Here is a 26,492-nt window from a genome sequence, read left to right as displayed (position 1 = left end):
AAATACAGTATAATTTCTTAAATCATGTCTGAAAAAAAAGTTTAATTTCTTAAATCATGTCTGAAAATACAGTTTAATTTCTTAAATCATGTCTGAAAATACAGTTTAATTTCTTAAATCATGTCTGAAAATAATGTCTGAAAATACAGTTTAATTTCTTAAATCATGTCTGAAAATACAGTTTAATTTCTAACTGCAAAATGAAGAGAAGTGTATTAAAAGGTAATATATGACATCAACATAAAGAAGCATAAAATAGTGTAAAATGCATTTAACATTGATGTTGATTAATTCACAGATTTGGAATGTACAAGTATCATACAATAAATAGAACAGTACATAAAAATAAATAAATATATTAATATTATCACAGACAACATATTGGACGGGTTGAAAATTCATTTAATAAATCACCTGTGTATCAGCCTTAAATATTGTGTGATAAATGATGTTAGAACCCAAAATTTTTAAACCCCTGACATTTGGAATGACCCTGGTAAACCAGTATGACCCAGTTCTAACATGACAAACAAGTTCTAGCCCTGAATATCCAGTATGACCAAGTTCTAACCCTTGACAATCCAGTATGATCAAGTTATAACACTGGAAATCCAGTATGGTCAAGTTCTAACCCTTGACAATCCAGTATGATCCAGTTCTAACCCTGGCAATCCAGTATGATCAGGTTCTAACCCTGGCAATCCAGTATGATCCAGTTCCAACCATGTCACAACCAAATATGACCCAGTTCACACCCTGGTAATTCAGTATGACCCGATTTAAACACTCACAACCATTGGCGTTTTTGTGGGTCGATTTGATTAGGTAGATTAGCTATTTTGTGCGTTTGTGAGCCAGAACGATTAGACCAATCGGTACATTTGTGAGACAGTTTACCTAAACGTCCTAATCGTTCCACATGGTGGTTAGGCGATTTGATTAGGCTTTTCCAAGATGGCGGCATGTGGATGTTGCTAATGTAATCAAAATAGCTGTCTTTCATTGGTTGTCAGCAGAGGCAGCCATATTGCTAAATCGCCAATTTGAATTTCGCATTTGTGGACCACTGCTAATCTAAACCAAATTGCACCAAATCGTACTAAATTGCACCAAATCGTACTACCTAATCGAATCAGCCCACAAAAACACCTCAAATATGACTCAGTTCTAATCCTGGTAACCAGGGGTAACACTTTTCACACCTTGACAACCATGTATAACCCAGTTCTAATTTGACAGCTCAGTTCTGGCCATCACATTCTGGTAACATCCTCCAAAATTAGCTTCAGAAATTGTGTTGATATATACATAACAAAAATTGAATCATTGCCTCTTAAAAATAAGAGAATGTTCTGAAAATTTTGTGTACCATTGTGTTATTGCCTTGATCATAGACGAAAATGCAGATGCTAAAAATTTGATGAAGACAAATTAGTGGAACAAGCAGTTAAATCAATCAAAATGCAAATATATAGTCTGAATTAATATGGCAGCATTCAAAACCAGTTTTCACTGAAATTTGATGATTTTGAACCAATTGTAGATGAATCCCAGCAATTTTTCTGGATTATCAGAAAATAAAAGATAAACAATGATATATTAATAGTTATAATCAACATATTTATATGACTGTGATTGATTGATGGCCCTAGCTAAAGCTTGCGATTTCCGAGATTTACGTGAAGCTAATCTAAGATAACGCATTTTCTGTCTTTCAGCATTTTTCTTTCGTCTGATTTCAGCATTTTTTCTCCGTAACCACCTGAAATTATATGGAATGAACCAATTGTAGATGAATCCCAGCAATTTTTCTGGATTATCAGAAAATAAAAGATAAACAATGATATATTTATAGTTATATATATAGTTATAATCAACATATTTATATGACTGTGATTGATTGATGGTCTTTTAGACAATTATTATGTGTTTCACAAAACAGGCACCCATTTGTTGATTTACCCCAAAATTTTCTACTCCTCTATCGCATTCACAAGCTCCTTTTAAATATTTAAATGTATTTTTGGTATATCAAAGGCACGTAACTAAAAATATTTGTCAAATCCTTCCTAAATTCAAACTTGATTGAGATATACCTACATACCAAATTTGATAATATTCTGACAAAATGAGAGGCCTATTTTGCATAGACAAGTCACTATCAAACATACTTTTGATATATCAATGGCGTAACTCAAATCGTACCCATATTCAAATTGTCCAAGGTCTTGTTAAAACAAGAAACCCATAAAATTCCCAGAGAAAATCTAATGAACTAAGAATCTAAAAGAAATTTACCTTCTAAAATTTTTCTCACAATCTTCTCTGTTGTGAACAACAAAGCCTTCTTTCATTTCTTGTTGTTGTCTTCGTTTTAATAACTTTTCTTTCTTCTGCTGACTTTGTTTATGTTTCATCCATTGGTTAAATATTGCTTCATTTTCTTTTGCCTGAAAAATATCAAATCTATGAATTATCTAAAAGGTACTAAAAATCAAGGTGCTCTGAGCAAATCAGTTATCAAAGAATCAAAAATCTACATGATATCAAGATGAGCTGAGGTTGATGAATTAGAAGGATATATTTAATTTGAAATATTATTTTACAAAGGACAATTCTCAATAGAAAAAAAATATCATGGACATGTAGATATGTCACTGTCATCTATGATCAGACAATATTTTTCTTTATCTTGTGTTCTATGGTAATTTTACGAAATTGTCAAAAGATGCTAAACTATCAAAAATACTTTAAAATATGAGGTGGCAATACAAGTCAATGTTTCATATTGAAATAAGGTTATATTGAATATTTCATTGAACAAATCAATGGATTGGCTGATTATCATCGTGGCATGTGTAACATTACAATTTTGTCATTTAGAATGATTTCCAAATGCACATTTTAAATTTAATAAGCAACCTATTCCAAAATCAAAATCAATGAAAATTAATTCTTCAAAGGAAACATAATCAAAGGTTGGAAGTTCCTTGTTTTCCATGAATAGGAAAAGTTAATTTAAATGTAATAAAAGTTAATAATATCTGTTTTATTACGATATCTATTGACTTCTATTTTATATTGACTTATTACATATTGACTTTGTTACATGTGATCACAAAGAATTAATCTTGCAATAAAACTCATTGGGAAAATAATCACGCTATAAAACTTCACATAAATATCAATATGTTAGCTTATTGATTTTATAAAACTTGAAAAACCAGTCTTCAATGACTTATATTTTCATGGTGTTTTCAATCTACTTTTATTAAATATAATCCTTTATTTGTTTCAGAAAATAAAGCCAAATCCTTTTTCATTATAGTTTTTTTGGTTTTGAGGCTCTTTGATTGTTTTTAAGTTCAGTTTGTTATACAAATCAGAGGAATAAACTATTGCCATAACTTTCTTTTATTAACAACAAACATTCTGGTGTGAAAGTGATAGGTGTCTATAAAGAGAAGACATAAGAAATAAACTAGTATCAAATGAGAATAAGATGGGTACAAATCACTTATCACCTAATTCTACTAATTGCCTAATCTGTTATTGTGCTCTAAATTTATATGAATGTTGTTTTCAATTCCATGCTGTCAACCAATGAATATTATGCCTACTACATAATTTTCATATCTAAAAATTAGTCAACTTGTTGAAGCCCCTCTGACTTTCATTACTGACAGTAGGGAACAGTTCCAAGTTTCAAACCATTCGAAATTAACAGGGACCACCAGAACTCCAAGCTCAACAGGTTAACAACTATATCCATTAATTTGTGATCCTAAAATTCATTACTAACTGAAGAATATGTGCAGATTTTCAGTGTGTCAGATATGAGAATGTGAAACCAGAATAAAACAATTTAAAGCATTCAAGAAAACTAATGATTTACGCTTCTACACCATAGGTTTATGCATATTGAGTGAACAATAAATTTTCATAAAAAGAAATTGGGACAAATGAAAGATAGAAAGAAATGAGGACCAATCACCAAGATAGAATTAGTGCAAATTAAAAACTATAATAGGAAATGACAGGACTGGTCAGTACATTGATCATATAATGAAATTACCTGATCGCTTATTTCAGACCAATCTGAATCTGAATTATTGACCTTCTCTCCATTATTACTCTATGATATAAAAAATATTTCATGCTTGCATACATAATAAATTAATATAATTACTAGTGACAGTGCAAGGACAAGGGTATATTTTGAAATATCAAAACATAGGATCACTCAGTCAAAATATGGTTAATTATTGATCCCAGGTTTATTAAGAGAAATAAGGTAATGAATTCAAAGACATAGGTACTAGTTGAAGAACTATGTATGATAAGTCTAGGAAAAGGTTGCAGGGATGATCTTTCTACGTTTTTATGAGACTTGATTGACTAATTTTAATTCTACTTTGACTACATGCAGTGACTTTAAACCGAGATATTCAACCTTGCAACAAGCTGGGTGATACTCTTGTATTGACATGCTAAGATCATGCCACAATATTTAAATAGAGGTTTTGGTAAAGTTAAAGGATTGAATATGGAAGTCCTTTGTGGTACTGTTTGTAATTATCATTCTCTGTATTTGCTTATTGATGTTATTGAAGCTGCAGATTTGACTGAGTGTTGGTTAAACTTCCCATGTTTCAGAAGCATATTAAGTAAATCTTGAATGGAAGGAAATTCATGATGGTGATTTATAGTTAGATTTTCTTTTAGACTGTTGTTAAGCGATTCCTTAAATGCTCCAATGATCAAGCACATAACCCATTGGTAAAGTATTTTTTGAAAATGGTAGAAAGGTTGTAGGCCAGACTTCTTTCTTTTCAAGAACTCAAAGAATACTGGTATTTGGAACTAAGCCATCTGGTAATTCAAAACAATCCAGCTAAACACAACAGAAAACTGAAAGTGGGAGATACAAGAAGATCACAAACTTGTCCTTTACCAAGAAGTACCCTTATTTTAACCAGGCTATTACCTGGACAATACAGACGCTATAATGTTTTTTACTAACACAATCATACGTAGTTCTTACATACCTTATCTTCCTTCTCTTCATTCTTCTTCTTTTCATGTTCTTCTTTTCTTTTCTGCCTTTGTTCTTCTTTTTTCTTTTCTAACCATGCTTGGAACATACTTTCTGCAGTTTCAGCTTTTTCTCGTTCATGCTCTTTTCTTTCTTGTTCTTCTTGTCGCTTTTTTTCTTCTAGATATTTGGCTCGCTGTTTAAATTGATTTTTGACATCATCAGGTAAGGCATAAGGTGAATGATAATCAAAGTTCTCTAACCCTGAACTGTTATTAAGTGTCACAGACGCAGATTTTGGACGAGGTTTTGATGAACTAGGACGGACATTACGTCGAGGGCTGTTGATGGTAGCAGTTGCTGGACGAGGTTTAGAAGGAGGTGTCGGTTGTTTTGTTTGATTTGCAGTATTTGAATTGTTTCTATTGGTTTGTTTGATTCTAGTATTTTTATTTGGGGGTGTATTTTCTGTGTCTTCGTGTATGTATAACTCTCTTTCGATGGGCGTCATTTCATCAGCTGATAGCACTTCAAATTTCCCTTCTCTTTCCACGACACACTTTTTATTTCTAGGACTGTTAGTATTGTTAGAACTGTTCAGTTTATTATCACTGTTTTCCTTATGTTTTTGGAGACTTTTAAGAGACACAGTAGGTTCTGCTTCCTCATCACTAAAATCAGGTGGGGGTGCCACTAAATCTACTAAATTGTCTTTGAATTTGATACGGACATCTCTAGAATCACTATCTAGAGGGGTGGGATCATTCGCTAATTCAGCATTTAACTGTAATAATCTTTCCTTGACATTATATTCTGGTGGTTCTTCTTCTACAAAAACAAAATGGCAGAATCAGTTATACATGTACTTTCAGCACGAAAGTGTCCAATGGCAGTCGGAGAAATAAACTATGGACTATACATGTTGCAATATTAGGATTAAATGACAACCCAGAAGTAAAACATCAATATAAAGAGGCTAGCCATGACACAAGGATTCACTCTAATTATTACTGAGGTAGATTGAGCTTTACTGCAATGATAAGAGTTGCCAAATATGTAAATAAATGTTGTGGATACGTCCATAACTGACATTTTAGAGAATATGGTTACTTTATTAATTTAAAAAAAAAGAGACTTATATTGAAACTCATTTCACAGGTACTAGTCTAAATACCTCCAATAAAGTCATCTTCTTCTCTTTGTGCCAATAATTCGTCCATGGCTCGTCGTTGATCATTAGTAAAGGTATAATCATCATCTTTATCTCCTGCTTGTTCCTTTTCTAATTTATCCTCTTCACCTTTCTCTTTCTTGATTATTATCTCCCCTCTTTCTTCTTTATCCTAAGAGACAAAAATAGTCATTGAACGGTAGGAATGGTAACCACAGCAACCATCTTCCAAGGTTGTTACATCAAGCATGAATACTACCAATTTCACAATTTGACCAAATTGGGCTGAGCTAAACAACCACTATATAGCTGTATTTGTTGTTTTGTCTTTTCGAAAATCAAATATGAAATGTGAACTTAATTCAAGTATTAAAAGAAAAATTAGTAATTTTCATACCAAAACAAGTAAAAAATTTCATTTTGATTTTAGCTTAATATTGGTCTTCAAAAGCTTCTTTTTTAAAGTTTTTGTTTTCATTTAAATAAGCAATAAAATTTAAACCTATCACCTTGTCATACAGTTTCATTAAAGTGTGTTTGATGATTTCAATGAATTAATTATTCTTTAAAAGACCTAATCAATGATACTAAATGATTTAATCAATAAATAGAAAGTAAAAAATACCCTTGAGGCATCACAACCTTTCAAACATTTCTCTTTGACCTCAATTTCCTGAATGTCAGGTATATAGCAATAAAATCTAAAGAATCTCAGAGTGGGGTGGTTTGCTTGATCTCACAAAACCACACATTATTCATTGTGTTTTTATTTACTGTTATTGTTTATTTTATATATTTATTATAATTTAATAGTCTGATGACTTTCTGTCTGTAGAGCCAACCTTCAACCTGTTATCTTTAATCTCTGGACACTAGAAAAAGTCTAGTGACATGGGTCTGTCGCAAGCAAGCATGTTACTCCTCCTGATGCCACTCTGCAACTGTGTTTTGCAACTTTGCATCCTTTTTTGGGGTCCAAAAAGATCATATCTATAACTTATTATATAGATATACTGCAAGGAATCTTGTGCAAGGTCAAAAAATGAAATGAAATAAAATGAATTAAGTTTTACGTCCTAATTGTTTGTACCAGTGTGCTAATGAAAATGGCGTTGGTGCAAGGTCAGCTCCATTAAGTCAGAACTTTTAGAATCTCTTAAAGTTGTTTGCCTGAATGTAAACGTATTTTTGCAGATCACCAGCTCATTCATTTCATGTACATTTGAATTGGAGCTCTAATCTATTGAGACCTGAGTTCTGTGAATATAGTGAACCAAAAAAATAATAAAATGTATATCTACCTTATCTTTCTTTTCTTCATCTTCAATAAATGAGGCTAACTGTTTTTCAAAATCATCATCATCATCTTCTAGTTTTGACACATTTGTAGCAGGCGGAGTAATATTTGGACCATGTACTTCAGTCATTTCTTACAACTAAAAAACAATGATAAAACTGAGTTACTTCTAAAGTTAATCTAAAGATGGCTCTCAGATTGTCTTATATACAACATTGAGCTCCAACACAATAAGTAAGTAAGTGCCATGTGCCTTCGGAGCACCAGATACCACTCTGTGATTAAGTATGTCTAAACTCTCATTAATTAGCTAAAAGGAAACATCTATTTCAAATTCATAGGAAACTAAAAATTGGATTTTAAAAATTAGTAAACTGTACTAAAAATCTAACTACTAATAATCTTTATAAGATTTGACCAAAATACAATATAAATTTTACAGTTCAGCATTTCTGTCAAACAAATCTACTTAACCAATTTCTTAAAAAATGTATTTCCTATAAATTGACGTGCTACACAATATCCCTAGCTAAATCAGAAGAAGTATGATCAGTTCATTAACTCGACTGTTGACATTATTCAATAGTATGATTGATTGTTAAATCTTTGTCAAAAAAAGAAAATAAACAAAACCAGTTAAACCTTGAAAATACTATTCAATTTGTCATGTATTTCCACTTGTAAGGGCACTGTAGAGAACTAAAACACACACAAACTCAAACAAAAATTTTATATTGGTAACGAAAAACAAACAGTTTATAACACATCCATAACCTATTTGTCAATCTTAAACGTCACATTGCTACCATAGTGATGGAAAACTTGTTTTCATAAAGAAGTTGTAGAACAAAGCAACATTGAGAGTCATTAAGTGTTCAGATAGTCGATAAATATCTATCAACTTAGCCTACATATAATAGCAAGACAGATTGTTATCTGTACGCTTAATCCTAACATTAACAAGAGAAATCTAGTAAGTTCTACTTCAATGCTAACTATTAGACAGTACCGGTAGATCAATAAATATTGATTCCACATCATTTCTCAATAATTTCACTTCTGCAACTCATAACAAATTAAGACATGAAAGACACTCTTTCTCAATCCAATCTTTCTTGTTCATATATCGTAAAAAGGAAGATTTAACTCTATGATGGCACTAGATTGTTCAGCATTTTCTTTATTTAAGAAACATCCATTTTCAAAAGAATAATGAGCGTTAAAAGATCATCATTATTTTTAATGTTCAACACTAATATTGACTTAAAATTTTAATAAATCAGATTAATCTTATCTTGGTTAAGTTTTTTGTGAATAATTACTATAGTTCTGTTTGGCACACCTACTTTTATCAAAATTAATCCTTTCAATCAGAAAGTGAAAGTTTAAAAATCTTCAATGACTTATTGTACTCCTGAATACTTATCCCAATAGTAGGTTTATCTAACAGCATTGCAGACTTGGCAAACCCAGCTGAACAGCGGCATAAGGTGTTACCGAAAGGTCAACATTCTTAATTTTTATTAATAACCTTAGGTCTTTGGACTATGAGTACAAATTTTCATTTTAACATATTAACCTTAACATTCGTGAACATTGCTTTAACCCTTTGCCAGTGCCTTCTGTTGGATAGTACCTTAACTTGTTACCTTTCAACCACCCAAATCTCCAAACTACTTATCATTTAGTTCAGTGACTCCTTATTTTTTTTTTTTTTTCATTTTTAAATTAGCTGATTTTCTATTTTATTTGACATAAAATATTTAGGTACAAGTAGGTCATTGATTTACAAACACAAAAGATTTGATATTGATTTTTTATCCTTGATTTATTTTATTACACTTAATAATTTCCATGACAATAAAAACAAAGAGTACTTATATTTACTTATCAAATATTCAATAGAAACATGGAAATGTTTTAATGACAATACAGTCTTCAATTTTAATATTAAAAAAAAACTTTCACAATATTGTATTCATTGCAATGAAATACAAGTAAGCTTATAGAATATAAATGCATCACTCTTTAATGTCATTTGAAGGGCAAAAAGAAACTCCCCAAAAATACACTTATTTTTTCAAACCTACAAAATTGTTAACACATGGACAATTTTTCATATGATTATTACTTATCTTGAATAAAAAAGATAATTGTAATTTTAAGCTGGTGTTTTAATCATACATCCAAATTAAAACTTAAATCAATTTCAGTTACTGGTACCTATGAGCACAAACAGAGAACTATTTATGGTCTTTTTTCTTAATTGTATGGTGATAATAAAGCCCAAGTCATTTTTGATGCATTTATTTTGACACCCCTAGCCTATTCATAAAGATTCTGTCAATATTTCACACTTGCAAGTCAAAACTTTACGTGAAAAATTCATCTAAATAATTCAGACAAAACAATATTCTCTGTGCTGCAGGCTATGTCTTTTTAGGATCTTTTGCACATTGGAAATTAAAGTGAAAATTATCTTGCAAATATCCTTCATATGAATAAATCTAAAACTTTTAATACACAAGAAAAAGGGTTATAAACTAATCTCTTCACAAAACATGCAATTATACAAACAAGTACGGTAACCATTTAATATAATTTCTCTCTCTCTCGTATATTATGCCTGTCAGTTTTCACAGTCCACAATCAGTTTTGCATTCATAAAATTCATAAAATTCAAAGTCTACTTATTCAACATCAATTAGTAAAAAAAAAAACTAGGTTTTCCTATCAATAACAACATTGTTGAAGGTGACTTTTTGCATTTTTCTATAAACTGTCTTATTGTGTTAAATAAGGTTATATAAACCCCTGACAAAAACAGTTCTCTCTTCATATAAAGGGTTACAGAAATCTCAAGTAATCAATATGTAATTATTTCAATCTGTTGTAGTTACAATTGCAGATCGCATTCATGAAAACAGGTTAGAAAAAAATAATAATAAATTGTTCACATTTTCCCCGCTTTCAGTTGTCTAAAACAAAAATCAAAATTCATTGATTTTTTCATTTGTTATATTGTTTTATGTTATATTTTTGTAATTAATTCAAATTTCTTTTCTTAATGTTTTAACCTATAATTTATAGGCTTACACACTGTAACTGTGTTCAATACTAGCTACAGTTTAATAATTAGGCAAAGGATAGAGTTATGGCAACCATAATTTAAAATACATTTTATGTTTCGGAGGAGTTTTTTTTGTTTTATTTTGTACAGTAAAGAACTGCTCTAAACTCTAAAACTAGCCCATGTAGATTCTTATGCAAGAAATGGTCATCCCATCCCTGCCTTGCCCTATACAAGTCTTCATGTCATAAAAACATTGCCCCAATCACAATTTCTGAACTAGATCCTTCCTTCTATTGAACCATATCTTTCATATTAGCCTTAGAAATGAAATGAATGGAGTTTTACGTTTCTACTTTTCTGCACCATGTTCTATTAGGCAAAAGGCACACAAATGGTATGGTTGCCAACAAGAGTCTTGTCAAGAGTTTCCACTATGTCGCTAATCACTTGCAGAGCATGCAAATGAAAGGAAAACTAATCTGATTGGATAATGCAGTCTGTCTTGCAGACGATCAAATTAATGAACTTGTTTGATATTATAAATCCTGGCGGGGACGTGATAATCTTGTTGCAGAAGCATGCGCAAGATTTTACGCAAAACTCCAATCGGCGACAAAAATCTCCAACCAAGACCACTCGTGTGCCCGCACCTTTAGACTCTTAGTTTTATTTTACAGTTTATACGTCCAATTTATAGAAACTGAGAAAATTCAATTCAAATATCAGTGGTCAAGCGATATCACTTATATTTTGAGGAGAATGATAAGAACTAGAAGAGGTTTTTACATTCTGATTTTGTGTGAAAATGTGAAAATGAAAATATTGGCATTTGAATTATTCATACAATTCATTATGAAGGCGCTGTATAAACTGCAGATCACTGACCTTTATGCAATTATGCGTCATGTTATTTTATTTTTCCATAAATTCATTATAGACTGTACGCAATTTGAAGAGCTTACCTTTCACCTTTGTTTACATTGGCTACCTAGGAAATAAAAATGGCCTCTGTACAAAACAGTGATAGTTTCGAACCCTTGGTTTATTTGTTTGCACAAATCTCACATTAAGCATATCACTTTCAAATGCTTTGCTAATTTTTAAGATGAAAACATATTTATTGTAGACCTAATACGTTGATAACCTTAATTTCACAAAATTTTGAGAGTTCTCGATTTACGAAAATGTGGAAAATTTACTGCTCAAGCTTTACATTGGATAATTCAATAGTCAAGTTTGTCCAGACTTTATCTACCTCTGATTTTATGTATCTTTCCTACCGGATAATTAGGTCTAATTCAACGTGTTAAAATGACTGACTTGCTAAGCTGCTTTAGTGTATTCTTCTTTTTTCTCACTTGCATTTTGTTAACAAGTGCATCTGATGAGTCTTGCACTTCCTTTAGCGCAGGTCATGTATTCCCACAAGAAACTAAACGAACGACGGGACACGCGATTCATTGGAGTCAAGTTATAAGTATGTTACTACAGCCTATTATTGTTATTATTATTTTATAGTCCGAATACTCCGACCCTTCTCTTCTATTAATTCTGTCTTTTTAAACATTATGATTCCTATACGAATCCATATGCATTGTATGTGTTAAAGAGCCATCCTTAACTCCATGGCACTGTACAGTTATGCATATCAACTTGAATACCTTGACCAAACACATGATTGCCACGGTTGTGTGAATATTGTAAAGATAGGATAAAAGCTGACCATAGGTTAACATAGGTTAACATAATTAAATTCTGCAAAGCACTATGCATAGCACAAATTAATTCATTATTTTTAAATCATATTTCAGTTTCGAAACAGGCACCAGATTGGAATGGAACAGCAGTGATTAATGGTGAATTTAAAGACATCAAACTATCAGATTATAGGGGGAAATATGTGGTATTTTTCTTCTATCCTTTAGATTTGTAAGTTCACTGCCTGTACAAATAACCAGAGTTTTGATTATCTATTACTGATGAAAACAATTGATATGACATTCGTATTAAATTCATTAGAGATGGTCCATAGCAGCTTATAGTTTGTGACAATCTTTATTTCCATAGCATTCTATAGTTCGTGAAAAGTTCAATGTGGTTTGACTAGTAAAACTGGGAATGTTTTGCCCAATTGAAAACTTGATACCTTTGTGTTTTAAATTTATCCTCTTTATATGAATGACTGTTATATTATATTCTGCTTTTAATTTCAGCACCTTTGTTTGCCCTACAGAAATTCTTGCTTTCAGTGATAGAAATGATGAATTTAAAAAAGTTAATACACAAGTGATAGCTTGTTCCGTGGATTCCCAATTCACTCATTTAGCTTGGTAAGCATTATCATTACATTTAAAGAGAGAAATGTGCATATTTTAGGATAACAACTAGGGTTCATGGTAATCCTGTCTATCAGCTGGTGTTAGTCAAACCACTTAGCTTTGATCTTTAAATTGAATTATCCATACCCATTTACAATATGGTTGACTAGCCATTAATTTGACTTAACAAGATATCCAAGATAAATTCTAAACAGTGTAAACTGGAAAATTGTTAGTCTGAAATTGAAATGAAAGATAATATATAATGAAGATCAATCAAGTAATTTTTTCTGTATTTAAATTTGTTTTGTTTCTAGAATCATCATGAGAAAGTCTTGCGGTTTTTAAACTATTTTTTTTTTATAAATCAAAATAAAAAGAAATGACGTGTCTTCCAGGATAAATACACCCAGAAATAAGGGAGGTTTAGGTCCATTGAAGATTCCATTATTATCTGATATAACTCATGAAATATCAAAAGCTTATGGTGTTTATTTACAAGATTTAGGACATTCACTAAGGTAAGAGTATAAGCAAATGTGGACATTATCTCTAGATTTAATTTTATGAAATAATTGTCATGGAATAAAAAAAAAAGTGAATCCATATCATAATTGCTGCACCAAATTACAAAATTTTGGTCGTAAAAATTTGGTATTAAATGGTTTGTGAGATTGTGACATCATTACCTAGACGGTTTTCTGGAGTAGGAACAGACAAAAAAGGATGGTAAAAATATGAGTGTTCAAGACAAAAAAATGGTTCAAGGTCCTCGAATCCTTTCCAACATGAAGATGGCTGTATCAATATTATTTATGTTGTATTTTAGAGGACTGTTTATCATTGATCCTAAAGGAATATTAAGACAAGTTACTATGAATGATCTACCAGTAGGAAGATCTGTAGATGAAACATTAAGATTAGTTCAAGCCTTTCAATATACTGATCAACATGGCGAAGTTTGTCCTGCTGGATGGAAACCTGGAGGAGATACTGTAAGCTACTGTGTTATATTTCTATTTATTTTATGTTACACAGAATAGAAAGCTTTTTTTTACAGTTTCCTTGATAAGTTCATAGCCAAAATTGCATCATTGACAGTACTTATCAGATAATCTCTCAGATATAAGTTTATAGTATTAAAGAATTACTTTGCTCTTAACTTCAATTTGTAATATTTAAATACCATTTTCTTCTTGCTGGGGAAGATCTGATCAGTCGCTGTAATAAGCACAATAATGATGACCCAAAATCTTAGTTGTCAATAATTGCCATCAGTTGCTTAATTTTTCCAACAAAATCTTATTAACCAAAGCTTACTAGATCAGTATAAAGACCTCCCAAATCCATACCATATCAGTAATGTCATGAATATTTTTTTGATTTTTCAGATAATTCCAGATCCTAAAGAATCACAAAAATATTTTAGAAAACAGAAAAATCCAGAATTGTAAAGGACCAAAATATTTTTCAATGTGAATGTTATTTTTTCATTTGTTTTTTTTTTTTTATGTAGAAGTGCTTTTGATCATCGGTTAAGGTATCATTACATTCAAACAAAAAATAGTGGACACAACAATGTCCGATTCATTTCTTAGCAAGGGAATTACAAGCATTATGACAATGGAATTCCTGTTGTCATGGTTTTAAGTCCAAAAGAGTTTTCATGGTTTCATGTCAAATCCTGTAGAAATAAGTTAAACCAATCATTCTTTATAAAATCTTGTTTATATAGAGGCGGTTTTCAGTGAATGATGTATGCAAGCTGTCATCATACTACATATATCAATGAAATATCTATTTTAGCTTTTGAAGAATTAAAGTGGGAGTGTGTGCCAACTCTGTAATAGTCTCAAAGCAGAGTTGAAACTGAAGATTATTATTTTCAAAAATGAAGTATCTAAAACAATGATTAACATTAATGTAAAGGCCATTATTTCATTCACAATATTAATATAAATTCATGTAATACTTTGATCATATTGAATAGAATTTTAAGTGGTTAAGAAGAGGAAGCAAAGGAAAGTTATTTTAGTAGGTTTAATATTATTGACCATTGGAAGACAGGGCGATCACAATTCCAGTTTTTATTAAAATTGACACTCACTCCCCCTTTAATAATTGTTCTATTAATGTCATTTTTTTTATAATTTATGTTGTGTTATTACTGCTTTATTATTCCTGTTCAATTTAAATATTACCTTTCTCTCAATGTTCTTTTAATCTCTTGTTATTAAAGTATTTTTCTTTAATATTTAAGACTAAAGATTTTTTTTAATAGAAATACACTTAATGTGAAAGGCATACAGGTATCTAAATGGTTGACTCAACTAATTTATGTCACCTGTAATTTTTTTCATAAAGTGATGCAGTCCTCCACGTATATTTGCTTTATCAACTGATAGAGCACAATTTCCATTTAACATATCATTTTTCACTATTCAAATCAATTCTGCTGCAATTTAGCATAAACATATCACTCTGTTTTAACCTTTTTTTATTGTTATGCATTTATTACCTACGACATCATAATAGTAATAACTGCATCATCTTCTATAATACAAAAATAACCCATAGAATTAAAACTTTGGCTAGATTGTTATGTAGTATTTAGAAGATTAACTAAAAATATTTAGCATGCCATGGATAATCGATCTCAATTTGGTTATCAATACCCAGCCCTACTTCTCCCAACTGTGTGATTTGATATGTTTTGTCAAACTACTGTTGCTGATAAATGATTTTCCACAAGAATCACATTGATAGGGTTTCTCTCCTGTGTGTGTCCTTGTATGTATTGTCAAGTTACGGTTTAAAAAAAATGATTTGTAGCAAAATTCACACATAAAAGGTTTAAGTTCAGTATGTTTTAAGGCATGATTGGTTAAATGACTTTTCTGAAAAAATGAATCACTACAAACATCACATTCATAAGGTTTTTCCCCAGTATGTATCCTCATATGACAAATGAAATGACTTTTCTGAACAAAAGATTTACTGCAAACATCACATTTATGTGGTTTTTCTCCTGTGTGAGTCTTTACATGCCTCATCATTTCACTGCTAGAAGCAAATGATTTACAACAAAAATCACAAGTATAAGGTTTCTCTCCAGTATGCGTTCTGTTATGTCTTTTCAGTTCACCCCTTGCAGCAATTTCCTGCCAGCAAATGAAATCACAAAAATCACATTTGAAAGGTTTTTCTCCTGTATGCGTTCTAATATGTCTAGTCAAATCATGGTTCATGCTAAATGATTGTTTACAATAATCACGTGTAAGGTTTTTCTCCAGAATGTGTTCTAGCATGTCTTGTCAAATCATGACTTCTATTAAAATATATCAAAATATATCTGGTCAAATTACAGCTTGTAGTAAACGATTGAATACAAAGATCACATTTGTATGGTTCCACAACTGAATGTGTCTCACAATGTCTTGTTAAATCATGACTTCTAGTAAATGATTTACTACAGATGTCACATTTAAAAAGTTTCTCTCCAGTATGTGTATTTATATGTCTTCCCAAACCATACTTCCTGGTAAATGATTTACTACAGAGATCACATTTATAAGGTTTATCTTTTGTATGTGTCGTTAGATGTTTCATTCCATATAACAATATTCTAACATTTCACATCAACCTGAATTGTTAATTTTCAGCAGCTGGAAAAGAAATAATACGATACTTTAAGTCTTTGCCAACACCTTATTTTATAAGATATTCTTGATACATTCTAGGATTAATCTTAACTATACCCTCTTTGAAAATAACCGTGGGTGATGTGACAAGGTATAACATTTCTCAGGGACTGAAGGAAGGAGTGCAGGCAGAACTGAATTGTGTCAAGTGCTCAGACGGGTCTTGTAGGCCTACATTACAACTACCTCCTCAAATGTGAAATTATCAAACTTGCCAACCTTTAACTTAGAGTTTTAAAGTCCTACGGTACTGAAAAAGGCATTCTATGACAAATGGCATGCAATTGTAAAATTTTGCTTTGAAAATTAGTGAAATTATATTCCGAGCTCACTATGGTCGGAGATAGGACTTTGTCACTGTTAAACCCCAAATGATCCAATAATGGAATAAAGTGAAATTACTGTCCGGTCAAGGTCAACCGACAAATCGCCTCTCGTCAAATCGACCATCACAAAATGATAAAATTTAGAAAGAAATTTGTCTGTGTTTTCTGAACAGTTTTGTAATCAAGAAGTGTTTTAATGAGATCAAAGTATTTGATTTACACATTGCATTAGTTCAAAAAGCAGTATTTATAGTTTTGATCCTGCTGAACTCATCTATGTTCGAAACCAAACTCGAACGCGCACCTTCAGATTTCTTCATCCGGGCATTTCGTTGTCAACAACAACATGGCTGACTTCAAGCAGAAGTGTTTTTCAATGTTGTTACTTGTGAAAAAGTTTCCAAACTGTCAATTATAGTTAGTTTCGACGTGTGAAAGCACATACGATCTCAAAGATGGATGAAAGACATTGGTGGATTGCTGGAAAAATCCAAGAAAGCTTTAAAATTGGCGGTTATGACAATCCTACTTTATTGGAAGACTTCATGTGTGAAGAGACCACACTGAGTTTGATTAACAAATTTTTAAGATCAGGAGGACCATGTCGTTTATTTTTCTATTGCGAAAGGCCCGAAAATGGGTTATTGTCCACAAGAGAACTCCATTCTACAGGAAATTTGGCTGCTTTAAAAGATGTGGAGTTGGATAGTGTCACAATTTTGTACTTTTTACGTAACAAAACTGAAAAAGATGTTGATCCATCACGAATGGAAAGAGACATATTCTGCGGTGAACTGAAACATAACACAATAGAAACATTAAATACATTATTGTCAGATATCTACATACCTCTTATAAGAGCACAAAAAGATTGGGGACAGTGCAATGAAGAAGGTCAATCAAATTTGATTCAGAACATGGACAAATTTGTCACTGCTTTAAATGAAACGACAGCATCCATGCATTCCTCCAAACAATTGGTTAGTATCTAATAATACTTTAGATTATAGCTCTTTTAACACCTCTTTAAGATTAACATTTAAGGTCACCAATTTAAGCATTTGATTTATTTTATAAGTTAATATGGACTAAAGTAACTTCATTAAGTTATCATAGTGTCATTCTTGTACTTGATCTTACAATTTTTAAATGAAATAATGCAATCATATCTTGATATGCTATTTTAGCACTTCATATAAAGTAATGGTACTTGTGGAAATAAGAATAATTAGAAATCTTAATCTCATCATAAGCTTATAGAGAGAAAAATCCAAAATTAAGATTTTTTAAGATTCTTGTAAACTTATATCAACAATTCTCATATTAACATTTTTTCCAGATGTTGAAATTACCTGAGAATATTGTATTGAATGATTTTAAACTTCAAAGAGCTGCAGCATTAGATAGTCAGATTATAGGTGATTATGAAGAGCTAGTGACAGATTGGATGAATACAATAGAGACTATAATAGTCGATACATCAGATGAAAGGTTTGTATCATAATTAGACATCATTATTGTAATTGGAAAATATGTTTCATTCATGTAGAATTTTCCAATGTATTGTCCATTTATCATTGATTTGGGTGAAAGAAGGGAAGGGTATGAAGGCAAACTGTAGATTTGGAAAGACTGTCATGTAAGAGTACACAATTTGTATTCATTTGTGCAAAGTATCAAATTCATGTTAAAGGAAAATTCCTTCTTATTTCTGTGGACTCCTTACTTACTTATTATTAAGATTTGTACCTTGAATGACCTAGAGTTGATATTTCAAACTTGATTGATAGTTATCCACATCTGAGTCAATTTAATATGAGTGAAACTTCAAAATTATTTTTTTTCCTTCAACAGATTTATGGATCCTAATGCTGGTCCCTTATCAGAATTAGAAAGATGGCGTAGAAGACAAAGACTATTAACAAGTTTAACCGAACAATTAAAATCCAAGGAATGTAAAGCCGTGATTGGTGTATTAATTACTGCTAAATCTCGACTATTACGTCGATGGAAAATTATAGATGTTGGGTAAATATACCATAGTACTCTATTATTAAAACAAGTTTTATCTCATAGAGCTCAGTTGTAGCTAATATAGAAAAAACAATGTTATGAAAATCAATAAAGTAAATTTGAGCTCTATCAGTTTGTTAATCAACTAAGTTCATTTGAACTTTCCCCTGTCACCTGAGATTCTTCGTAAAAAGGAAATCTGAAAAAAATGTTGGTCATTGCTAAATTTTTCCTTTGCTCACCAATAAGTAGAGCAAAATGATGTGCAACACAAATTTATTTCAAATAGACAAAATATTAACAAGTACATGCATTGACAATTTTCTTGTCATAAGAGATATTGTTTAATTCTCTGTATTTTTCAGTATAACAGATGCTATGAACGATACCAAAGATAAAGTGAAATACTTAGAATCTTTGAGACGTCATTTTGATCAGCTGTACAATGATGCCACACCTCATTCGATTATGAATACAGCTATACCAGGACTTACTAATAGTATTAAACAAATGGAATCTATATCCAGATATTATGGTCGTGTTGGATTTCTGGGTATAGTTTTAGCTAAAGTAAGTAAATGTATATTAGGGCGTCTAGAGATTTAAATATGTTATATCTTAGAGACATGAGGCCTATTTAACCATCACCATTTTGTCATGCTACTAGAAATGTGCCCAATTTAAAATTTCAAGAACCCTGAATTCAAATTTGAAGAAAAATGCTTCAATACTTCTGAATGATCACTTTCCAATTCATATGCAAACTGACACTACAAAGCACTTGTGATTAAATAAAAATGTTTAATTTTATGACGAAGTTTTAATAGAATAATAATATTTATGCGTTTTATTTTTATTTTTTCTGCCTGAAGATAATGCGTAATGACTGTTTATTCCATTTTATTAGGTAACCAATCAAATAGTATTAGCTTGTAAAGAACATATTAAAGAATGTACTATGAATATAGTAGAAGATGAAGATTATTTATGGAAGAAAGTATCAACAGAAATTAACAGAGATAATTTAAACATGACTGATCCACAACAAAAATTACTACGTAGTCAAATTGAATCGAAACTAAAGGTATTTATCTTGAATCTTTCAACTTTTGTATACAGAATGTTACCACAAATCTGTTTCTTAGAAGGAGAAGCAGATTTTGCCCTATATGCTAGAGAAACCTATTGAGAGATCAGTGATCATTGATGCACTTGTAAGAACCCCCTATATTAATTAACATGGTATTATTATAACAGGGAGCTAGAAGTAAAGGAAAAGAAAGTAAAGATATTGGAGTAATAGATAAAAGTTTATATGGTAGATTAAGATCATGTCTAACACTACAGAGTTTTTATAGAGAAGCTTTACGATCATTACGGGATTCATTAGGCAATGTTACCAATCTGTCTCATTTCTCCTCTGTTAGTAGTTTTGTTGGTGCTAGTTTAATGTCCAGGTATGACTTTTTATATCCTTTCTAAGCTTACGTAATTAATAGAGCTCAATTTTAGCTCTTTATAATATTTTGAAAAATTTGCCTAGTGTCTGCAATTAAGGTAAGAAAAATAGCCCAGCAGAGTTTTAGCTTTTTGTCAATAGCTCACTGATGCTTTTCAGTGGTTTGAATGGTGGCACATATGAATAATCAATTTTGAATTGATAATTAACTTGTTATTTTAAGTCGCAGTAAACAGACAACAGCTACCAGTATGTCCAGACCTACTCTCTCACCTTCTAAGAAAACTCTATCATTATTTGGTGATAATGTTGGACATGGTGTACCACTAACAGATGAAGATGCTATCTTGTCCCATTTTGACAGTTTCTGTGGTAGAATTAGACAGTTGTTAGATGTGATGAACACTATGTCTCAATATTCTAGGTAATTATTGATTCTGAATCAACTTTTTTTGTATTTATCAGAATTTTGTTTACCAGACCTTTAGAGGATGGTGGCCTTTTGACAATACTGCAATTATGTTTAAGACACTCTACAGTAGCAAGAAATCTAGCATCAGACACACATAATGAGGCAAAGCAATTTCTGCACATGCTGGTACAACTAAAAGGATATACAGTTCCCTTTTTCGTAATTTGATTGCAACTATACAATCTTAGATATTGAAAATAAGAATCTTTTGTCATAAGATATAAATGTATTATTTATTCATGAAATTGTTTGAAAACTTTAAAGGTTGTGCATGTATATGTCGTCTTTAAGTCCAATAAGTTTGTATAAATATGTTATATTTTTCTATATATAGAATGGTATCAGTGTCCACTGGTATACCTAGACCAAGAAAGGAAGATTTAGTGATAGAAGAACCTGAACAAGATGAGAAATATAGGTATAAAAAGGAAGCTCAAGAAAAGAAAGCTCAAGGTTAGTTGGAGAGTCAATCTTATAATGATGGAAAGAATTGACCCTTAATTATAATTGTCAAAATTGATTTTGAAGTTTTTGTTTTTTTTATTTGCTGCAGATATGTACAATAAATTGGTATGATAGACATAATATATTCTTAATCAACTTTTTTGTGCTATACATTATCAATCAATTTGTTTGACTTGTACTTGATATGCAGAGTTATGCTATTTATTGCCCTACAATTTTAATTTGAATGTTGTAGTTATTCATCATGTTATTTGGAATGTTATACTTATAGGGCTATGCTATCTATTACCCTACAATTTAATTTGAATGTTGTATTTATTCATCATGTTATTTGGAATATTATACTTATAGGGCTATGCTATCTATTACCCTACAATTTTATTTTGGATGTTGTAGTTATTCATCATGTTATTTGGAATGTTATAGGGCTATGCTATCTATTACCCTACAATTTTAATTTGAATGTTGTAGTTATTCATCATGTTATTTGTAATGTTATAGAGCTATGCTATCTATTACCCTACAATTTTAATTTGAATGTTGTAGTTCTTCATCGTGTTATTTGGAATGTTGTAGAGTTAAAAGAAGAATACAGTAAAACACCAGTGTTAGATTTAAATATTGATAGAAATCAACTAGGTGCAATAGCTGAAGATGAAGAAACTATTGATGATGATAAAAAAGAAGAGGAAGGCAAGAAAATCTCCCACAATGATCATGGAGATGAGATATTTGATGTAGTCAACACTAAAAATGGTCTTACTGAAGAAGAACTTGCAATTATTCGTAAGTGTTGCTTTATCTTTAGTCAGCTCAGCTACATATATAAAGAAGGCTGATATATTGATGATGATGAAGGACCTAGTATTAGTAGTATAATTATATGATGTTATTATTTATCTAGGTCGATATTATAATGATTATGAAGGACCTAGTATTAGTAGTATAATTATATGATATTATTATTTATCTAGGTCGATATTATAATGATTATGAAGGACCTAGTATTAGTAGTATAATTATATGATGTTATTATTTATCTAGGTCGATATTATAATGATTATGAAGGACCTTGTATTAGTAGTATAATTATATGATGTTATTATTTATCTAGGTCGATATTATAATGATTATGAAGGACCTTGTATTAGTAGTATAATTATATGATGTTATTATTTATATAGGTCGACATTATAATGATTATGAAGGACCTAGTATTAGTAGTATAATTATATGATGTTATTATTTATCTAGGTCGATATTATAATGATTATGAAGGACCTAGTATTAATAGTATAATTATATGATATTATTATTTATCTAGGTCGATATTATAATGATTATGAAGGACCTTGTATTAGTAGTATAATTATATGATGTTATTATTTATCTAGGTCGATATTATAATGATTATGAAGGACCTTGTATTAGTAGTGTGATTATATGATGTTATTATTTATATAGGTCGACATTATAATGATTATGAAGGACCTAGTATTAGTAGTATAATTATATGATGTTATTATTTATCTAGGTCGATATTATAATGATTATGAAGGACCTAGTATTAGTAGTATAATTATATGATGTTATTATTTATCTAGGTCGATATTATAATGATTATGAAGGACCTAGTATTAGTAGTATAATTATATGATGTTATTATTTATCTAGGTCGATATTATAATGAAGATGATGAAGATGAAGGACCTAGTATTAGTAGTATAATAGAAGAACAAGTGTCCAACATGACTAAGTCTATGAGTGAAAATGTCACCACTAAAACTCTGCTAGATGTTGAATCAAAGGTAATGTTATTTGAACTGAACTTGGAAATATGAATTATAAATATTGAGCATTCTTGCAGATCCAAATCAGTAAATAAAATGTTTGTGGCAGAAGTCTTTGAAGAATTGCTTAATTCAAAATCCTGTCCATATAAATCAACATGAAATATGTTTGATGTTTGATAACCACCTAAAATTAAACAAATTTCAATACACAAGTATTACTTTAAAAAAGATCGCAATAAGGTTAAATTTAGTTCACCTTTTATGTATTTTGAGTTGAATTTTGTTACAGGATAAAGAGAAATTTGATCATCATTATAATAGTTACATAAATATTGTACAAGAATTAGAGAAGTTTCTAGCAGCCTATATGCATGCTATATTTGTTAGAAAGATGAAAACACAACAAGGATTAGAGATCATTACAAAGTAAGAATTAATTATCTATAACATACAAATATTTCATCAAAATAAATTATTGAAAGTCTGTTAGTGCGATTGTAATCATTTTGCCAGTGTTTATTTCCTTAACACATATTTTTGTTTAAAAACTTTCTTAGACTAGTTTATTTTTTCTTTTCAAAGGTTTGCTCCCATTCAGAGTCGACCTGGTATAAGAGGTACTATTTCTGATAAATTTGTAGAAGTTTTTAATTGGTATGAATCAGATTTAGAAGATGTTCAGAAAATTTATGAGAAAAATAAAGTAAGTTTCAATAATGTTGGAAAGTAGTTTTATGATTACAAATATAATGCAAAGTGACCACTATTTTGACTCTCCATGTACTAAGAAAAATTTACTTTTTACATTCAATGAGATCGCTAGTGCTAGTAGAAATATTGCCCTTCTCATTCTTTTCTGTTCCGTGAATTTTGCTTAAATTTTACCATTATTATTTGTTATTGTATAGGATCATCCATTGACAGTACGTAATGCACCACCAGTAGCTGGAGCCATCTATTGGTCACGTCAATTATTAAAACGTATAGAAGATCCAATGAAAGTATTTCGAGATATTAAAGCTGTCACTCAGTTAACAGAGTATGGTAGAATAGTTAGGATTTATAACAGACTAGCTACAGCTCTAGTTACATTTGAAAGTCTCTGGTTTACCCAGTGGAAGAACAGAATAGATCTAGCTAAAAGTGGTCTGAGAGCTACATTATTTGTCTATCACCCTGATACTAATGAAGTTGTTGTCAACTCTGATGAGAGGTAGGCTGCTCATCCACATTGTTTTTTGACAATGACATCAGGTGTCTTTATGGCTTATAAATCTGCACAATTAGTATCAATAATTCAATGTTGCAGATATTAACTTGATTGGCACCATTGGTTATCGGCATGAGAAAATGACTTTACAAAGGAGAAATCTTTCTTTGCATATAATGCTGACAACATTAGCATATTCATTTTGTAAGGTCTTGTAATTGATTTATATTAACAGAGTATTAGAGTTAATACATGAAGCTAAATGGTTAACAAGATTAGATATACAGATACCAGAATCAGCTATGAATATAATGCAGCAAGAAGAAAGATTTAAAAGTTATAAAGGACATTTAGAATTGGTATTAAATGAATATAGATCAGTTTGCGAGTCTATACCTGAATCTTTACGTGATTTATTTACACCACATATAGAGAATGTACAACAACAATTACAGCCTGGTCTTAATACACTAGCTTGGAATAGTATGAATATTGGTTAGTTAAATAAAATTTTGACCTTTTTGCAGAATTTTTTTTAAACATTTTTATGCTGGTATTGCTTGGATGGTTGTCTCCTTATCTATCTGTCCAGAATTTCTACCATGATTAGTTGAATTTACACAGAAACACAATTATGAAACGGCTCATCAATTTATGATCAAAACCTTAACATTTGAGGCTTAATTAGTTACTCTCCAAAGGGAGACAACTTTCATTATATTTGTATAAGGACCACAATGATAGTTGTGTGTAATTCTTTTTATGTTAAATCCCATATAAACTTACCATTGTGAGAATGCATGATCTTGGCATCAATATATTATTATCATCAAATGCCCTCTGAATTGACCATGTATTTGTTATTTCAGATGCTTTCCTACATCAGATACATACAGCTACTAGTAAACTACAGAATTTAGAGGAGAAAGTCAACGAATTAATGGATAATAAAGTACTAGGTGTTATTGGTACTATTAGTCAATTTTATCTATATGATAGTCAACTAGCATTTTCTCAAACATGGGTAAGTTTCTACTATATTTCCACAAAGTATAATGTTGTTTCCCTGATTTTGATACAAATTTGATATGCTTGTGCATATTGCTGAAATCCTATTTTAGTTATTTTCTTTGACTAGACCTGAATATGTCAAAATTGGTATGTTTGTGATGGAAATTTTCATATTATTTTCGATAATGTTATTTTATATTGGTAAGGTCCCAGATTAGTTAAAATTTGATCATTTTTCTTTCAATGGCTGCCTAAAATATTTCTTACAATCTAATTAAACTATGAAAAAAACCAAGTACAAACTATCCAAACTACAAAATGAAACCTAAAATTCAAAATAACTGTTTGGTACATTGGTAGCAGTTTTCATATAATGCTTCCTCAATGAGTAAATCAGCCTGCAAAAAGCCAAATGAATTTATAATGGTTTAATGACATTTGAAAATTATTTCTTCTAGTCACCAGTCGAGTTCCGAGATAAAATGTTAGAAGGTATAGAGGATAGATCTCAACAGCTACATCAATATGTACAGACAGTAGTAGAAGGTTTACAGAGTGTGGCTAACTTACTCAGTACCAAAAAGGTTAGTCAACTCTAGTGATTAGCTGAATCTTCCTTCATTCTCTTGATGTCTCTGTATAGAATTTGGTGGTATGGTACTCTAGTTTAGCCTTGTATTGCACAGATCTATAGTATAAGCAACCATCCCAACAGCACCAACTGATCTTGAGAAATAAACTAGGAGCAGAAATTGGTTATGCAAGTATTACAAATCATAATTTTCACACAATGGACCAAATTTTGGACCACATTAGTTCAATCCATTGTATGAAGCCTATGAATTGTGATATTCCCATTACTGGTTTTAGCTCAAATTTTTACTAAAAATCTTGTACTATCAATCAATATTTTCACAACCTAAATAGATATCTTCAAATATCACTTTTATCATTTTTAGAAAATAAACGGCACTGATAGTAAGAAAAAGGTATAAACTGTAGACTAGTGTTTTGAGTTTTAGAACTAAAGACTTAGTCAAGATTCAAAATTCAATTGTTTCAGTAGTGTAGTGATCTAGTCTTTCACCTTTCTATGCAATGCTAAGCTTAATTTTTTATTTCTGTACCATGTTTGGAATTTTTCAATA

General features: G+C 30.6%; 4 protein-coding genes across 4 annotated transcripts in view; 2 read left to right on the top strand and 2 right to left on the bottom strand.

Moving 5' to 3' along the window:
- Positions 1-1,599: 1,599 nt before the first annotated feature.
- LOTGIDRAFT_229064 (hypothetical protein) lies at positions 1,600-11,583 on the bottom strand (the record flags this gene model as incomplete). Its single annotated transcript, XM_009061945.1, has 7 exons — positions 11,539-11,583; positions 7,508-7,642; positions 6,210-6,378; positions 5,049-5,863; positions 4,076-4,135; positions 2,299-2,450; positions 1,600-1,762 (listed from the first exon to the last, which is right to left on the bottom strand). The coding sequence occupies exons 2-7, from the start codon at positions 7,631-7,633 to the stop codon at positions 1,600-1,602; spliced, it is 1,485 nt and encodes a 494-aa protein (XP_009060193.1). The 5' UTR covers positions 7,634-7,642; positions 11,539-11,583.
- A 284-nt stretch (positions 11,584-11,867) lies between these two features.
- On the top strand, positions 11,868-15,148 carry LOTGIDRAFT_183148 (hypothetical protein). The gene is made up of 6 exons (XM_009061944.1): positions 11,868-12,053; positions 12,388-12,505; positions 12,790-12,906; positions 13,293-13,415; positions 13,724-13,889; positions 14,286-15,148. The coding sequence occupies exons 1-6, from the start codon at positions 11,888-11,890 to the stop codon at positions 14,346-14,348; spliced, it is 753 nt and encodes a 250-aa protein (XP_009060192.1). The 5' UTR covers positions 11,868-11,887; the 3' UTR covers positions 14,349-15,148.
- Positions 15,149-15,575: 427 nt separating this feature from the next.
- Positions 15,576-16,503, bottom strand: LOTGIDRAFT_154237 (hypothetical protein; the record flags this gene model as incomplete). Its single annotated transcript, XM_009061943.1, has 2 exons — positions 15,576-16,204; positions 16,326-16,503. 2 exons carry the CDS (start codon positions 16,501-16,503, stop codon positions 15,576-15,578), a joined length of 807 nt encoding a protein of 268 aa, XP_009060191.1.
- Positions 16,504-17,376: 873 nt separating this feature from the next.
- LOTGIDRAFT_229063 (hypothetical protein) overlaps positions 17,377-26,492 on the top strand; it is a gene marked incomplete at its 5' end in the record, with an annotated part of 53,470 nt that continues 44,354 nt past the window's right edge. Inside the window, 17 exons of the mRNA XM_009061942.1 lie at positions 17,377-17,901; positions 18,261-18,412; positions 18,776-18,949; positions 19,300-19,504; positions 19,842-20,018; positions 20,192-20,391; positions 20,617-20,817; positions 21,200-21,318; positions 21,907-22,116; positions 23,005-23,138; positions 23,413-23,549; positions 23,706-23,826; positions 24,032-24,336; positions 24,569-24,828; positions 25,203-25,357; positions 25,803-25,928; positions 26,304-26,333. Of these exons, the coding sequence (XP_009060190.1) occupies positions 17,377-17,901; positions 18,261-18,412; positions 18,776-18,949; positions 19,300-19,504; positions 19,842-20,018; positions 20,192-20,391; positions 20,617-20,817; positions 21,200-21,318; positions 21,907-22,116; positions 23,005-23,138; positions 23,413-23,549; positions 23,706-23,826; positions 24,032-24,336; positions 24,569-24,828; positions 25,203-25,357; positions 25,803-25,928; positions 26,304-26,333 (3,231 nt within the window). The remainder of the gene's footprint in view (positions 17,902-18,260; positions 18,413-18,775; positions 18,950-19,299; positions 19,505-19,841; positions 20,019-20,191; positions 20,392-20,616; positions 20,818-21,199; positions 21,319-21,906; positions 22,117-23,004; positions 23,139-23,412; positions 23,550-23,705; positions 23,827-24,031; positions 24,337-24,568; positions 24,829-25,202; positions 25,358-25,802; positions 25,929-26,303; positions 26,334-26,492) is intronic.

Source organism: Lottia gigantea (assembly GCF_000327385.1).
Source record: "Lottia gigantea unplaced genomic scaffold LOTGIsca_5, whole genome shotgun sequence".
Taxonomy (NCBI): Eukaryota; Metazoa; Mollusca; class Gastropoda; family Lottiidae; genus Lottia; species Lottia gigantea.
This window is presented reverse-complemented; position numbering and strand designations above follow the sequence as displayed.

What these genes read in the sequence shown, in the direction of transcription:
- LOTGIDRAFT_183148 (XM_009061944.1), top strand. Translation starts at nt 11,888, where the DNA reads ATGACTGACTTGCTAAGCTGCTTTAGTGTATTCTTCTTTTTTCTCACT. An exon ending in TTCTTCTATCCTTTAGATTT is followed by an intron (nt 12,506 to 12,789) that starts GTAAGTTCACTG and finishes TTTTAATTTCAG; the next exon opens with CACCTTTGTTTGCCCTACAG. An exon ending in CAATTCACTCATTTAGCTTG is followed by an intron (nt 12,907 to 13,292) that starts GTAAGCATTATC and finishes CGTGTCTTCCAG; the next exon opens with GATAAATACACCCAGAAATA.